Below are 17541 nucleotides of genomic sequence, written 5' to 3' on the forward strand. Positions count from 1 at the left end.
TTCCACAGGTAACAACTGTCATATGATTGTGCTGTAGTGGTTAAGAGAGGTAGATTCGTAATCTGGGGAACCGGGTTCGCGTCTTCGCTCCTCCATATGCAGCTGCTGGGTGACCTTGGGCCAGTCACACTTCTCTGAAGTCTCTCAGCCCCACTCACCTCACAGAGTGTTTGTTGTGGGGGAGGAAGGGAAAGGAGAATGTTAGCCGCTTTGAGACTCCTTCGGGTAGTGATAAAGTGGGATATCAAATCCAAACTACTCCTCCTCCTCATTATTAATTATCTACATTATTGAAGAATATGTAGCTTCTATGCACATATTGTTACGTGGATTGTGACAAGCTAGGCACTTTCCATGATTTTCACGACATATAAATGCTCTCCATGAAGCAAAACCATAATGTTGAAAAAGTCCTTGGACTTCCTGCTTCACTCAGAAGCTGTGCATGAAGTGTTGGGTGGGGGCTGTCGTGAATATTTTAGTTAGTAACTAGTCCATATGACATGAGTTTGAGCATATGTCCATAGAAATGAAAATTCAGATAAAAGCAGCTCTAAGCAATGTGGCCTTGTAAGCAAGGGAAATTGGGACATGTAAATGCTTTCTGCTTGTATATTTGGAAGTGCAAATCAACTCAGACAGCATCTTGCACCTGCAGGTATATTTGCCTACAAGTGAGCTTATTTAGACATTGAGGTTATTTTTTTAAAGTGCAAATTTGGTACTTTTAAGTAATCTAAAATGCAGTTACCAATAAGTGGAAATGCAGAAGTGTTTGCAAACTCCATTGCTGTGTATATTGAATTAAGGTAGCCAGAATGATAAAATAATATATACAGTCATCTTTACTGCCTTTGGGGCTTTTTATTTAAAAGTAAGGTGGGAAATAGTACTCTACTAATTAAGTCTCCACAGTGACTGTATGTAGATATGCTGATGCAAAAAATAAAATAAAATACTTCTCTCCAGCGAAGGCTATCAATCTGCAATGAAACTGATTCCTTCCTAATCCGTTCTTTTGTGATGATATTAAATAGCTTAATTCTGTGTCATGTTGTCATTACACTCAGCATACAATTGCAAAGGTTTGTCTTTGGTGACGTCAGAGAAAAGAACAAATTGCTGTCATCCTCTCTCATAACAAAAGTTCCAAATGCATTTTCTCACATTTTTCTGCGTGAATAGACCTAGGTGTGGTGCAATATTTAACCAGTGAGTGTTTCCTGATGTACCTGTTATGCAAAGGAAAGTTCTGTTAGCAAAAGGCCAGAAAAGAATCCTTCTATAATTTTTGCCCTAGTGTTTGGACAGCTAAAAATGCCTGCTGAAGGTTCATCCAGTTCTGACAATCTGAGTCATAATGAGACATTTTTCTAGTTTATAAGCTTTGGGGAAATTTCTTCTGGCTTGCCTATAACTGTTTTCTATTGTAAACAGAAAGGCAGGGAAAAGCCAAGTGGGGTGTTTGTGTATTTGTGTGGCACAGACAGTGGAAATTAACACCATAATGAATATATCCTCCAATTTTTGTATGGGACAAAATGCGCTCCGTAGCAGTCCTTCCTTAGCTAGTGCCCTGCCCTATTTCAACATGTTGAGATCTTTTGGCTCAACCCTATTGATTTCAAATCTAATTTTTGTTCAGTTTTTCATACCCTGGTTATTTTAGTGCATTGGCAACCCATCTCAGGACTTGGATGCATGCTTTTCATGTAACATGTAGTCCACCCATGAGTCAGGTAGCATTGCATCCATGCTGACTCTGTGGCAGACTCAAAAAGTATTGAGAACAATGGGGATAATGGGAACCATCAAACTAACATATCTACCCCCACTATATATATTTGGCTGGTCATCAGCTAGGAACATAGGAAACCGTTGTATCAATAAATACATTTCCTAGCTAGTTACTATTTACAGGTATAACCAGTTAATCATTGTTCTGTCAGATAACCAGTACTACGGGTTGCCTAGGGCTGAAAAACTAATAAGCTCCAGATTCTGTCAAGATCTGCTCACACTCCTTGATTTTACCTTGACACCACACTTCATCTACCAGATTTTACAATGGTCCCACCCCAGATCTGCCAGATTCCTCCAAGATCCACCTCCTGACTGTCAGGTTTTATCCTGGGTCTACTTCCTAACCCAGACAATAATGTCTGTACTTTAAAAACACATGTACCAGAGACTGGCAACCCTACTGATATACCTAATACGTTGAAATTCACCCATAGTATTCACAATAAGAGGGAACCAAGATGACAGGGCTCAGTTCTATTGTTCGATGTATTATTACAACACAATACACCCACTGCCATTTTCTTTTCTGAGGAAGTAAGAAAAAATCTATAAGCTGAAATTCAGTACAAGATGTGGATTTCTGAACCACTAATGAATACTCTGCATTTGCTGCAAAGTACACAGCTGAGGTCATAAGACCCATCTTCCCTCTAGACTTTACCCAAAAAAACCATACTTGGCTACAAAAAATATGTAGATAGAGTACTGCAGGCTAGAGGGAATAAGATTTAAATTTAGTTTGTATACTTTTTTAAAAACAACAACACACCAGGCAATTGTTTCCAGTTTCGCTTTCTGTTGCTGAAGAGAGGACAGTGTTCTCATCTTTCCTTCTCTTGCTGAATCTATTTATAGGTGTGTCGTGAACAGAACAGGCAGCCAAAAATTAGCAAGGGTTTTGAGCAAGAGATTGAGGGGTGATTAATAACTGTGGAAGGGAGACTCGTTTCTCTGCAAAAATAACAAAGTCACATATGATGATGGCGCGCAACTACTACTTAATCTGACCCATATGTTGTAAATATGGCCATGACTGTCATTCCAAATAAATTAGATTGATGCTGATTATTCATCCGTTTGTTGGCCAACCCAGTGGTTCCTGAGCCAGTTCTGAGCTGGAATCTTCCAAAGTAGTCTAAAAATATATTTCATTAACATCCTCACTGCCTTAGATTGATCTCCTTTTGCACAGTATATGTGTCCTTCTCCTTGGGCTGCCCTAAGTGTCTTTATTTTGGGAATTTAGAAAGCCAGTGTGATGTAGTGGTTAGTGTGCTATATTAAGATCTGGGAGACTTGGGTTCAAATCCCCACGCAGCCAGGAAGCTCACAAGGTGACTATGGGCCAGCCACTGTCTCCCAGCCTAATATGCCTCACAGAGGTGAGGTGAGGATAAAATTGGGAGGGGAAGAAGCATGCATGCTGCCTTGAGCCCTAAGGAGGAAAGGAATAAGTAATAAAGTTACTATTTTAATGGGCATATTATAGCACGAGTATTATGTAATGTGTATACTTTTCCTGAGTATAACTTCTCCTTGCATTCAGTGGAGCACAGTAGACATGCTGTCATATTTTCCTACTTCGCTATCTGATATTGAATGTGAAATTTTGAATACAGAATTCAGTTTTGCATTTTAAATGTGAAATTTCGCCTTTAAAATGGTTGGCATTTATTTGTTGATTTGACACACATTCAATATGAAAGCCACTATTCAATTAAATTATTGCACTGATGCAAGGATTAGTACTAATGCAACAGTATTTCTTCCCTCTCCTCACCCTGTGCATGCTCCTCACTATTGCCAAATGGGCTCCGCAAGGCTGGGGAACCCCCAGACAGTGGCGTAGCATGGGTAGTCAGCACCCGGGGCAAGGCAAGTAATTTGCGCCCCCTAACCCGTGGATTTGCGCCCCCTAACCCTAGCCCCCAGATGTTGCGCCCGGTGTGGCCGGCCCCCCCTGCACCCCCCACGCTACGCCACTACCCCCAGAACAGATTTATGGGGTGGGTTGGGGATGGGAGAGAACATTCCATTGTTCTAGGAGAAAACCTTGTACTGACAGAACTCTCACCTTAGTGTCATATTGAGTACAATCCTGTATTTCACTTGCTGTTGAATAGCACATGCGGTCAAATACTAACAATTGGGGAAACACTAGCCTGCGAGCGCTCCAATTGGAGAACAGCCTTTACCAAAGGCGTCATGGGTTTTGAAGACACTCGAACTCAGGACGAAAGGGAGAAACATGGTAAGAGGAAGGCAGGCTTGGCAAACCCTCATGATGATCAACTCCCACCCAGAAACCAATGTCCCCACTGTGGAAGGACGTGTGGATCCAGAATTGGCCTCCACAGTCACTGGCAGACTCATTGTTAAAACCGTGTTTATGGAAGGCAATCTTACTCGACTACGAGTGATTGCCAAAGAAGAAGATTCTTTTATGACAGCCAACAAATACTGTCTGATACTAATGCCAATTGGCCTGATTAGATAGAAGGGTCTGCTGACTTCTGTTTCAGTGTATCTGAAGAAGTGTGCATGCACATGAAAGCTTATACCTAAAACTACTCAGTTGGTCTCTAAGGTGCTACATTATAATTTTTAAATTCTTTTGGAAGGATTCTTTTAAAGACTTTCTTAGATCATACAACTTTTTTGAAGACTTGATTCTTTTAAGGGAGTTTTTAGGTTTTTAAGAAGAGTCTTTTAACTATATTTTTAAAGAATTGTTTTAATTTATTTTGACTACGGTAGGCCAGCACAGCTACCTACTTGAAGCCAATTGGTCTGATACTGTTTGATACTAGTGCCATTGCATAACATAACTATTATTGCACGTCTGCAATCAGATATGGTCAAATATTTAAAGGAAATACAGGACATCAGAAAGAGGCATCAAATATTCAATGCACATTTCGTAAATTTGAACAGAATATAGAGAGTATGTGCAGAATGGAATGGATATCAAACATATTCCTTAGTTTGATGTAGAATAGCACCATGCCTGACGATGCTGAATGCCAAGTATGCAGCATATTATAGCTGAAAGTACTGGAATACCAAACAGCAATGCACAATACACAAACCTTTTAGCTTTAGGTATGCGTTCAACTGTGTTTGATTAACTTCTGAAGAGGTATTTTGTATACTTTAAAAGAAAGGATTACATTCATTTTCACTATAATCCCTTTGCTTATAAATTTCCTAAGTGACTATCTGCAAATTGAGATGTACTTCAACTTGGCCTACATACAGCTAGTAATGAGTAGAATGATATTAAAAAGAACCCACATCAAACTTTTTTTTTTTACTTGTAAATAGTGTGTGGTTTATCTAGGCTGTGGTCAGACATTTGAATGCAGCAATATAGGAAATGTATTGCTAACTATGGAATAGCCTGTGAACTAATCTTGCGGATGTTAAAAGTACACATCACAGATGCTTGCCTATATTCCTTGATAATATATCATGTCAGTGATGCACCAATTTCCCTTGAATTTGGATGTTTTTAAGATTGAGATCTGTTAAGGTTAAACTAGATATACTACCTAATATCTCCCCACAAAGAATTTATAATAATGGTAGCAGTAATTGACTTTTAAAATTACAGTAGTACCTCGGTTTACTAACTTAATCCATTCCGGAAGTCCGTTCTTAAACTGAAACTGTTCTTAAACCGAGGCACACTTTCCCTAATAAGGCCTCCTGCCACTGGTGCCCTTCCACTGTTCGGATTCCGTTCTTAGACTGAGGTAAAGTTCTCAAACCGGGACACTATTCCCGTTTTGTGGTGTTTGTAAACCGAATCATTCTTAAACAGGACTGTTCTTAAACCAAGGTACCACTGTATCATCGTTGTTCATAATGTTAGTAGTGGCAGCAATAGTAATAGCTATGCTGTTCCATTAAAATAAATAAATACAAAAGCAACAGCGATGTACCTTTCCAATAAAAACAACAACAGTCCCTTCCCATTTCTAATGAAGTGAACCCAACCTAATAAGAAAATATTTTAGCTGAATTTAATAAAAGGTATCCTACCAATGTTATTTTGTTGTTGTTATGTAGTAGTAGTAAAAAATAATACAGTGGTACCTTGGTTTTCGAACATAATCTGTTCTGGAAGACAGTTCGACTTCCGAAACGTTAGAAAACCAAGGTGCAAAGGGCAGTCTGCAAATTTAATTGAGAAACACCTAGCAGAAGCCATTCAACTTCTGAGGCATATTCGAAAATGGATGCATTTATTTCCTGGTTTCGGTGTTCGAAAACCGAAACATTCAACTTCCGAGATGTTCAAAAACCAAGGTACCACTGTAATAGATCCAGCAGAGGAGGGAGTTTTTTTGTCAACTCCCTGTTGCCCTACAGTCCCCTGTGACCCCCCCTTGCTGTTCTAAAAAGTCCCCCAACCCTGTAGATTAACTTTTCAGGGGAAAGGAAGAATTTGTGAATGTCACAATCCTGCTGCACTTGCACCAGCAGAGCATCTCCGTGAGCAGAACTCCACCCATTGTAAACCTGGATCCATCATCAAAATTGCATCCAGGTTGATTGTTTCCCCCTTTAATGAATCATAAATTATTATTTCAGCACTGTATGGGAATCAGAGAGAGAAAGAGGGGGAGGGAGAGAAAGGGGGGGGAAGAGAGAATAATTTTTGAACTTATTTGCAACACGGTAATAAACATACAAAAACAATAGCCCCCTCCATCCCCCACCAAGCACCCTGGCGTCAGCTTATGAAAATTAATTTAAATCAAGGTGCCACAATGCAAATATCCATGGAAGCACTCCTATGATTTACTCAGATATGCACTTTGCACTGTGTGGTGTATTTTTAAGAGCACTCATCCAGTGTTGCCAAACTGAAAAAGTATTTCTAACATCAGTAATACTGTACATTTCACACCAAACATTCTTTGCATCTTCACTGGCAGAACTCTGCAACTCATCTAAATCCAGTGAACCCCTGATTCATGCAGGGCAAGGGAACAGGGCCCTAAAGGTACTTTCTGTCATTGTTTCAATTACAGAAGTATGTGGGTAACAGGCTTGGATTTGACAGCAACTGAAGAAAGAGGATATTATATGCATGCCTTCAATCAGCTTTGTATTTGATCCTTAAAGGGAAAATTATGTGAGAGACAGGGGAGGAAAACAACAAACTAAGCAAGATCCCAATTTCAATATAATTTGGAGAAAATAACTGATTTGGGTTGGACATGTTGCCAAAATGGATGACTCAAGGCTTCCAAACAAGAAATGGAAACCAGAAGGGTGCCTAAAGCCTTAAAGAAGAACAAATTGGGAAGATATGATTGACTGTAATGTTTCAAAATCAACTATTGCAAAGACAAATTTGGGTGGCTGCCCAGAACACAATTGAATGGTGATGTTCATTTAGATGCTTAATGCTGAAACAAAATAATGCATTTTAACTGTGCTTCGGTTAAAGCTGCAGCTGTTAACTCTTTCCATTTCGTTAAACGTTTAGAGATGTGGTGACACTTTCTTGTCTTCCCTTTCATGCTGAAATTCGGAACACTTATTTGTATCGCTGGTGGTGCTGTCCTCTTCCTTGAACAATAGCAAAAATGAAGGAGAATATAGAAGGGAGAATCCTAGAATTTCTTGTGGGACCTTGAGACCTATCCATATCTTGAGTGCAGTAGCTGCCCTCATCACCACCTCTGTTGTCCTCCATCAGTTGGAGGGATAACTGCTAAAATGGGACGCCTTATTTTTACCCACAAAGGTTCCTTGCGCAATTTAGAACTCCCAACTTCTAGGCGTCTAAATCACACAGGGACCCAACACAAGCAGAGTGGTCTACTCACTGCAGATGTTCTGCCCCCAACACACCAAAGGGAGCTGTGGGACTGGTGGTGCTGGCACACAGGAAGAGCTGAGATCGGAGGCCACACCTCATGTTTACACCCCCATGTGATGATAATTGGGGGGGGGGAATTGCCTGAATGTCATTGCTACTAACACTGTAGCCACTATATTCTTATTAAGTATAAATTTATCAGAAGTGTATTTTCGTCAGAGGCAGAGATGGTCTCTTTGTTACTTTCAGGCAGAAGTCTTTCCTCCCTTCTGGAGCCAAGAACTACAGTAATCACTTGCCTCTTGCCTTTACATTTGCTTCTTTCTTCACGCCCACTTTAGTCAGGTTCCATAAAATAACTACTGCAGGACACTTGTATGCATTCAGCATGGCATGGCCCTACCATTAGACAGAGTGAGGCAGCTGCATATATAATATATTATTATATCATATGATACTTTATTATTATAGAGATACTGCTAACTTTAATGACACCCCAAACCTACTAAGTTAAGAAGAAAAGAAAGGGGAGGCGGGGGGAACCAGATTTGGAAATAAATTAGGGAGTTACTTGAAGAGCAAATTAGAGGGAAAGTAATTGACACACACACCCCGCAAATTATTTTTTTTTAAAAAAATACCATGTTGAAATGTAAATATTGAGCTGGCTTTCCATAAATTAATGGTTTAGATCTAGAGTTTAGACAAGCTTCACAGTTTTTTCTGAATCTCCCCTCCTCACTGCAGTCTCCTGCATGGTCACATTCAAGTGAGTCCTCTGACTCTTAGGACAGGAGAAAGCGCAATTGGCTGCACCAGAGAACAGAAATAGAGAAGCCCAACAAAAATGACCAACAGAAATGAATCCTGTAACAATACACAACACCATCACTTGAATTTAATTCTTCCTCTATGTCACATTCTTAGATTCTATTTATAACTCTGCGCACCAACATTTCAGCATAAACCTTCATAATGAAACTTTGATAAATAATAATAATAATAATAATAATAATAATAATAATAATGAAGCTTTGATCAGTAATATTTTGTGGGCCCAATACAACTGTGGATGGAGGATATATTTGATTCAGTTCACAGTTTAATTTGAACTGATCCCTTCTAATGTGAACTGACCTACCTAATTTGCACTTTTCTGAATGTAAAGTGAAATACAGCTATCCTTTGAAATTCACACATCCCTAAATTTTGTGGGGCAGTTACCCAACCAAAAAAAGTATACAAAAATGCTTAGACCGAGGGGAAGTTTGCATAAAATGTATGTATTCATGAAAATAACAATCCCAGATGTATATATGAGATATATGAGGAGAAATGATCACTAAAATCTCTGAGATCATCTCTAGGAGTGATTGGTTGTCCCCCAGGTTGGCAAGGCTTATCAGCACAAAACGGAGCCTTCAGTGTCATTGGCCCAGTCTAATGGAATAGAGATTCTGCATAGGTCTTCAGTATTCATTTTTTTATGTTTGCTAAAACTGTTCTATGCCACCAAGGTTATATTGACTATTAAGGGGACGGTTATCTGATAACCTGTGATCTACGATTTTGGTTTTTTATGTGTTTTTCTTGATTGATGAAGTGTGTGTGTGTGTGTGTGTGTGTGTACATATTTTTAATGAAAATATGGTATGCATATTAAAAATACATAAATAAAATGCTGGTGTATTTTCATGGTGTGTTTTCATGATACGTTCATGAAGCCGCTGAGAAAATGTGGCAACTTGGACATAAGACAAGGAAAAAACTGACAGATGATCATATCTACAAAAACATAAAATGAAATAGATGGTGCAAAAAAAATGACAGTGTTTTTGTGTGGTTGTCTTCTGACACGTGCTCATGCGTATGAATAAAGATTTCTCTTCTGAAGCCCTAAAATCAACTGCTGGAAACAGCTGTCCCAGTTTACCTCCCAGCAAGGTTGCTTCTGCAGAAATATCTGTAAGGACACGACTCCCATCACAGGATATCCTGGTTATATCTTGGGCAGTTTTTGGTTTTCGTTGCTCACAGCTCATGTGCTTTCCATTATTTGCTGTTTCCTATGTTCCTAGATCAAATGCACATTTTCTTTTCCCTCTCTCCACATGCACTGACTTGGTCTGTCTCTTGAGGGGCACAAGTAGACTTCAAGTTGAACCCTTGTAATGCAGGGCCAAAGTCAATTCATAGATGTTTGAGGTGCAGACAAGACAGATCCGGTGTGTCTTACACAAGCTACGATCCATTGATGACAAGTCATACAGACCTTCTGGAGGCAAGGTGTTTGAGGGAGAGAATTTAATAGAAATCTGATTTTCAGCAAGGCAGGTGATGAGCTGAGTCTGTTGTGCCTTTACCAGCTCACTTACGCTTACCATCTGCTTTCACTCCTTCCTTTAAACAAAATCTATTCAAGCTACATGTAATTCCTCTAGCCATGCCGGATACAAAATGGTGGCAAAGACCCACATGAGGATTGTATAAGAGTACTCAAATTAAAGGGGGTGGGGTGGGGAGAGCTCACATTCATATGTTCCGGATATGTTTAGGGGTCTTACTAGACCACAAGCTTAACATGAGTCAACAGTGTGATGCAGCAGCAGCAAAAAAAAGCAAAGGCTATTCTAGGTGGCATCAAAAGATGTATAGTGTCCAGATCAAGGGAGATAATAGTCCCTGGTCTATTCTGCCTTGGTCAGACCACACCAGGAATACTGTGTTCAGTTCTGGGCACCACAATTTAAGAAGAATGTTGACAAGCTGGAACGTGTGCAGAGGAGGGCAACCAAGATCATCAAAAGTCTGGAAACTAAGCCTCATGAGGAACGCTTGAAGGAGCTGGGTATGTGTCAGGAGTGTGTGCAGGTGCCAGGCCCTGACCGGTAGGGCTTAGCAGGACTGGGGCTTTCCTAAGTTGAGAACAGAGGCAAGGTGCCGCTGCATAGGTGAGGCCGATTGGTAACTCACAGCATCTGGTGGCAAGAGCCGGGAAGAATTATAAGGTCAGCATTTCCCTTTGGCTCTTTGCCACAGCAACACACTTCCTGCCTTGGGCTTCTTGCTTCCTGATCCTCGGACCCTTGGCTTCTTGACCCCTTGTTTTCTGACCCTTGGACCCCGGGCTTCCGGACTCCTGGCTTCCGGACTCTCGTTCCTGCTCCCACCCTGCCATCTTGCCCCCAGTCCTGATGTCCTCAACCGCCCGTAAACTGGCACGTGACAGTATGTTTAGCCTGGAAAAGAGGAGACTGAGAGGAGATATGATAGCAATCTTCAACTAACTAAAGGGCTGGCACATGAAGGTTGGAGCAACCTTGTTTTCTCCTGCTCTGGAGGCTAGGACCTGAAGCAATGGATTCAAGTTACAAGAAAGGAGATTCTGACTAGACATCAGGAAGAACTTTCTGACAGAAAAAGCTGTTCCACAGTGCAACAGTCTACCTCATGAGGTGGTGAACTCTCCTTCCTTGGAGGTTTTCCAGCAGAAGCTGGATGGCCATCTGCCATGTGTGCTTGAGTTGAGATTCCTGCATTACAGGGGTTGGACTAGATGCCCCTCAGAGTCCCTTCCAAGTCTACAATTCTTTGATTGGGAAAATATACACAAATCTAACTGTGAAATTAAGCCACAACTGTTCCTGCAAATTGAATTAAATTTTGAAGGAGCCTTCTAAACATTCATTCCCCTCTCCCCTTTCATTCCCCTCTCCTCCAAATGATTGTATCTGTGTATATGCACTAGCACTTTCCATTCATTAAAGATTATATTGAAAGTCTACCTACCTAGATAGTAAACAATTAATGAATGACTTTTCTTTCTGCATAAAATGTAGTATGGTTTGAATGTGGGACTAGGACCTAGAAGACAACAATTCAGTTCCCCAATCATTCCTGAAGCTCAGTGGGTGACTCACCACCCCCCTCAGACTGATTTAATCTGTTGTGATAAATTTAGGTGGGGAGAACCATATATATAGGGTTGCCATGTTTTAGAAAGTGATAATCTGGACACAAGTCTTTTGCTTTTTGTTTGCCAAACTTGTTGAGCTTTTTTAAAGGAAATTCCAACATGGGTTGCCATATGTCTGGATTTTGCCATGCATTTAAGCAATTTCCACCAGGACACTGTTTTTAAAGGGCAAATCCCAGCAATGTCAGGGAAATTCCAGACATATGGCAACCCTACATATATGACACCTTGAGCTCCTTGGAGGAGGGGTAGGCTATAAATGTAATTATAAATTGTAATAAATACTAAGTCCCACTGGATAGTATCCAACTAAGTTTTACTTAGAGTAGACCCATTGAAGCCACCATGTCTTAATTTTGATGGCTCTACTCTGAGTAGATTATTGGATAGTATAGCTTCCAGCCCTAATCGATATACACTGTGTGTTGAATTTGTGTTTACTTTTTGCTTATTCTTTCAGAGGTGTAGACTCAGATTTGAGCCATGTTCCTCAAATAATTCATTTCAGTTTTGTCCTCTTGAAGTCAGTGGCATTATCTCAGGATACGTAATTTAAGGACTGCAGCAGTAGTTACACAATCAGTATGAAAACAGACCTTCACTGTTGACAATAAGGGCTGTTCTGAATAATTAAGACTGCTTTGAGATTACTGTAGTTGTTTTATTCTGAAAAGAAAACAGGTTTGCCACTTGGCTAATGCTCATAAAGTACATACCTGAATAACCTTTTCTTTTTCTTCTTTCAATAGATTGTTCGGTTTCTACAAAGGTATACTCCCTCCAATCTTGGCTGAAACTCCCAAAAGGGCAGTAAAGGTATTATTCCACTAATATAATTCACTATTGTTGTATAACATATGACAGGTAACATAGGAGATAACACTAGTAGCAACTGATGGGGCTGGGGCATTGTTTGGGTGTGTTTGTTGCTGCTATTATTGATATTAATGTTTTGTATCTTTATTTTTTAGATCTTACTGTGATTTATGTGGAAATTTTTCAATTTGGTTGCAAACTTTTTGATGTGTTTTATTTATGGTTTATTATTACTTTTGTTATGTTTGTAATTATGCAAATCTTTTCACGTTACAAGCTACTTTGAGCATGGTTTTTAGTATGGAAAGGTGGCATACAAATTAATTATGATTGTGATAGGGCAGCGGTATTCTGCTGACCTTCTGTTGCCCTCATTGCTGCTGCTCACCAAGATGTTGAGGGGAAGAGAGAAGGCAGTGGTGAGGCTGGTGTGGTGCAAACCACTGGCAGACCCAATCTAGTTTTCCTGCCAGTGCATTTGCATGCAATGACCTCATCGCCCTCTTGCCTTCTACCTCCCAGTAAGCCATGGCCCTGTGGCCAGGGGAAGGTCAAATGAATACAGTGGTACCTCGGGTTAAATATGCTTCAGGTTACAGACGCTTCAGGTTACAGACTCCGCAAACCCAGAAATAGTACCTTTGGTTAAGAACTTTGCTTCAGGCTGAGAACAGAAATCGTGCTGCGGCAGCGGGAGGCCCCATTAGCTAAAGTGGTGCTTCAGGTTAAGAACAGTTTCAGGTTAAGAACGGACCTCTAGAACAAATTAAGTTCTTAACCCGAGGTACCACTGTACTGCCACCCCACCAAGATGCCAACAACTAACAACAACAATAACTATACTGTAACCAATAAAACACTAGCACAAATTTTTAAACCTGATTTTTTTCGGTTTCCAAATAGCACTGTGAAAATTCTGTGTGATTAAGAGCTTTTCACAAATGGGCTTTGTTTCTTTGTGTGAAACATTCGTTGCCTGCTTTCTCTGTGCTCAAATCAGCTTTTTGCGAAACATAACGGAAACACCAAAATAAATTCTTAAAATCCTGGCTGTTTCAAACGATTAAAAAAATATGAAAAAATGAGGGGCTCGACCTGCCACCTAGTCAGAGAAACGCTATGTGTGAGCTGGAAAGATTCACAACCAGGATTCAGCTTCAGAAAACTGATGTGGGTGGCCAGCTGGCATATAACAGTAGGGCCAGGTGAAACTGCTGGTCCCATAAATTCTTTTTAAAAGGCAGGCCCTATGGATGTCTGGGGTCCTCCATGAAATAGATGGAGAGTTAAGCAAGTATTATACCATCTGGAATTTCAGATGAAGTCCTTTTTTCAGATTAGAACTCCATTAAGCTGAGCGTAGACCTCTTTGCACATGTCTCACTATATCTGAATTGATGGAATAGTAGTAGCCCGTCTCTACCTTTTCTTTTCTTTTCTTTTCTTTATAAATGTTTTTATTGAGTAGTGAATGGTACACAGAATTAGGCAGCAGTATAAGGTATGAAAATGGAGAACTTGATAACATATAAACCATTGTTGAATACACATCAGTAAAAATAAAAGTTGTCTTTGAATTCTTTCCAGATGCGAACCATTTTAATTTGGGCCTTTTTCCCTTGAGGATACAGAACCTCCCCACCGTGTAACATGGATGATTGGGGAGGGCAAATACAAAAGGTTGACATAGCTTAAATACACACTGTGTCCAAATGCTCTTTCTTTGCAAAACCTCAGGCTTACCCTCACATACTGGGTTAAACGTCCAGAGAGTACTCTAGAGCACATTCTGTCCATCCACTCTTTAAAGGAGAAACTTTCCCTATACTTCCTGTGCCGTGCAATCTGAAATTCAGTGGCCTGCTGGTAACCTTGCATTTCAGATAGAATTGTCTGGATTGCTTGCTAATCTTAGATTGAAAAGAGAAAAGAATGTGGAGTACTTGATTTAGATAAGGAAGCAGATTTTGTGGTTGCATGCATGTGAATACACACACACACACACACACACACACACACACACACAATGCTCAAACATCTGTTGATAAATACATGATGATTACAGACTAAGATTCCCCCCCCCACTATATTTATATATACAAAGTCCATCAGTATCTATAATTGGATGCTCACATAATTATGAGTCACATAATTATGAGAATTTTTATTTTAGTATAGATTGAATTAGGACAACTTGCTTGAGAGACCTTCCCCATGAGCTTTGTTTCAACACTAACGATACAATCCTCAGAAGAAAGTCGCATTGAATTCAGTGGCACTTACTTCTAAGGAAATTGTAGATTTGTCCCAATTTACTAGGAAATAATTACCCAGAGAAGCGGGGGTGAATCACCAAACGTTTGTGTGTGTGTGTGTGTGCGCGCGCGCACACACACATGCTAGATGGCCCTTGGAATCCCTTCCAAATTTGATACAATAATTCGAGTTGTATTGTGGTAATTTTGTACAGCTGCCTCCATACCTGCCATCCACATCTCGGGGAAACTTACAGAGAAAGGCTGCCTTGAATTATAAAACTGCTGCGCTGATAAAAGATCACTCAGATAAACAAACAAGGCCGAGTTCCTGTTCAGAAGAAAAATATAATTGTCTATTCCTTTGGTAAATCCATTTGCATGTAAAAATAAAGCCATTATAATTAAGGTAATATGTCACTTGGACGCCATGTGTCAAAGACAATTTCACTTTGAAGAGTTCAGATCCTTTGTCTGTCTGTCTGTGCCTCTTTCTGTCTTTCTCTGCCCGCCCCCCTTTCTGAAAGAAAGCTGGTAATTCTGAAGGATAAAAAGCCAAACTTTATAGCCCTGATTTAGTTTCGACTTAAAGAAAAGACATGAACAGTGCCAGTACAATGGTTAACAGATGATCTTGTTGGGCAAATACATATTTTGCATGTGTTCCTTCCCAGACATTTTTACCTTAATGTTATTGAGACATATGGTAAGTACTTTGACGTTTTTTCTCTCCTCTGTGGAACTTAGATTTAAATGTATCTTTGCCAGATGGACAGCACTGGTTATTAGATACACGAAGACATATATTTTGCAATTATTTTTCTTTGGAAGTTTGTGAAGAAAGCATTTGATTTTTTTTACCATAGCAAAAAATAAAATTAAAAAAAATCACTGTTCAACAGCAACAAAAGTTGCTTCACTCTATTATGATAAGGATATTTTGAGCTCTTTAAAAAAAAGTGAGCCATTGAAGCAAACTGTTGAATTTTCTGAAAGGCTAAGTCGTACTCGCTTGGCTATGTGCATTTTGATCCTTCATTTAGAGTTTCCTAGGATTGTTCAGCTTCAAAACTGTCCCCGTAATATGAAACAGAGTTGCTACATACTAACTAGTTCTTCTGTTTATGGCTTTAGGAAGCAATTGTATTTTGAAAGCAAATTTTAAGTGCAAAAGATTGCTAGGTAGCATGCATGGAGGGTATGGGAAACATTAAAGGAATACCTAAAATTCCAAGAAAAAGTTTGTTGTGACAATATATAGAAAAAATGGTAGATCTGTTAGTTGAATGTGCAATATGAAAATCTGTTTTGATACTTAGGCTTCAATCCTATACATACTTTTCTGGGGGGAAACCCTATAGAACTCAATGGCGCTTACCTCTGAGTAGACAGGCAAAGGCTTGTGCTGTAATTTTGCCATTTAGGCTTTAAATTACTCATGGCCGCAGTCCTCATTTCACCTAATTTTGCACTGATTTTGTTGCTCACTTCTGCAGTACAATATTTTGTAAGTTTACTCAAAGTGAAGTCTCATTGACTTCAAGGAGACATACGACTCCCAGAGCTCTGCGTATAGAATTTCAGCCTTTGAAAGCAATCCACTGAGCTCAATAGGACTTATTTCTGAGTACAAACATATTATTGTCCAAATTAATTTTTCACAAGTATTTGTAGCACAGTTATATATATACTGCATTCATGTTGTGATTTATAGATACATTTTTGAATACTGCAGTAGGACCAGTTTTCCATGTGCTACATGGTGTAAGGTGACATGTTTCATAATACTTGTGCTTCATCCATTCGGAAATGTTTAAAGGAGATTTAAAATCCCATTTGTATACTACAAGTCATCTTACATGAAAAGTTGCTTTGGCCTTAGGCACTCACCCATTCATTGAAGCATCAAACTCTCCCCATGCCACACCCTCTCCCAGGCCCACCCCTCACCAGCTCCACTTTGCACCTTCTTTAGTGTTTTTGCACAGTTGGAATATGTCTTTGAACTCTGATTCTGCCTCTTGTTTTCCAGGGTAGAGGATGGAGAAGGGTGTGGAGTGTGTAGAAATTAGCACAAGGGTAAATTGCTCCATTCACTTTCTCCTCTGGCCCAGGCTTCCTCAACCTCGGCCCTCTGGATGTTTTGAGACTACAATTCCCATCATCCCTGACCACTGCTCCTGCTAGCTAGGGATGATGGGAGTTGTAGGAAGCCTGCTCTAGCCCCACCCACCACTGGCACCTGTCCTCCAGAAGAAAGACCACATTGAAGGATGCTTCAAGCATCTGCAACTGGCCCAGTACTCCATACTCCTGTGGACTTAGTGTCAAAGGAGAGTTAAATATTGGGAGAAAAGTATGACAGAAGCCCTGGTAGAAATTGTTAGAATTCCTGCTCCATGATTGCAGTCATGGGATTGTTGTCTATCTCATGACGGTATATGTTTTGACTCCACAGAGTAGGAAGTGACGGAGACAGGATGTTTGTGTTACTGTGTTCTGTGAAGTGGGACTATTGTCCTTTGTTCTTTTTCTGTTTGCTGTCTGATGCTAGAGAGAGAGGGAGCCATGTTGCAGTGCTCCATGTGTGTTTATATGTAAATAAAGTAGATTAGCCAAAATGCTGAGTTGCTGTCATGCAAACTGCGAAGACTCTGCAGATCCCTAAATGTGCCGATGTCTGTTGGCATCAGTCGCTGTGATGTTCGGGCAGAAGAAAGCTTTTGAAGCTCCCAAACGATCGACCAGGAGGGAGGGAACATGCCAGTCGGGCATGTGTCTCTACCAGGGTCCTACTTGAGTGTAAGACGAGCTCCTGACAAAAATATGGTAGGGTGGAATGCTTCTTCCAAGGG

General features: G+C 40.1%; 1 protein-coding gene and 1 long non-coding RNA gene across 7 annotated transcripts in view; one reads left to right on the forward strand and one right to left on the reverse strand.

Annotated features, from left to right (window-relative positions):
* The window catches only part of SLC25A21 (solute carrier family 25 member 21), a 276895-nt gene that overhangs the window by 240758 nt on the left and 18596 nt on the right, over nt 1-17541 (forward strand). For all 6 annotated transcript variants that reach the window (XM_081914416.1, XM_081914415.1, XM_081914417.1 and 3 more), the window contains one exon: nt 12365-12431. In XM_081914416.1, the coding sequence (XP_081770542.1) occupies nt 12365-12431 (67 nt within the window). The remainder of the gene's footprint in view (nt 1-12364; nt 12432-17541) is intronic.
* Nucleotides 1-17541, reverse strand: part of LOC309372832 — a 485159-nt gene that overhangs the window by 47542 nt on the left and 420076 nt on the right. The gene's annotated exons all lie outside the window — the stretch shown is intronic.

Source organism: Podarcis melisellensis (assembly GCF_964234715.1).
Source record: "Podarcis melisellensis genome assembly, chromosome: 1".
In the NCBI taxonomy this organism is placed as follows: domain Eukaryota; kingdom Metazoa; phylum Chordata; class Lepidosauria; order Squamata; family Lacertidae; genus Podarcis; species Podarcis melisellensis.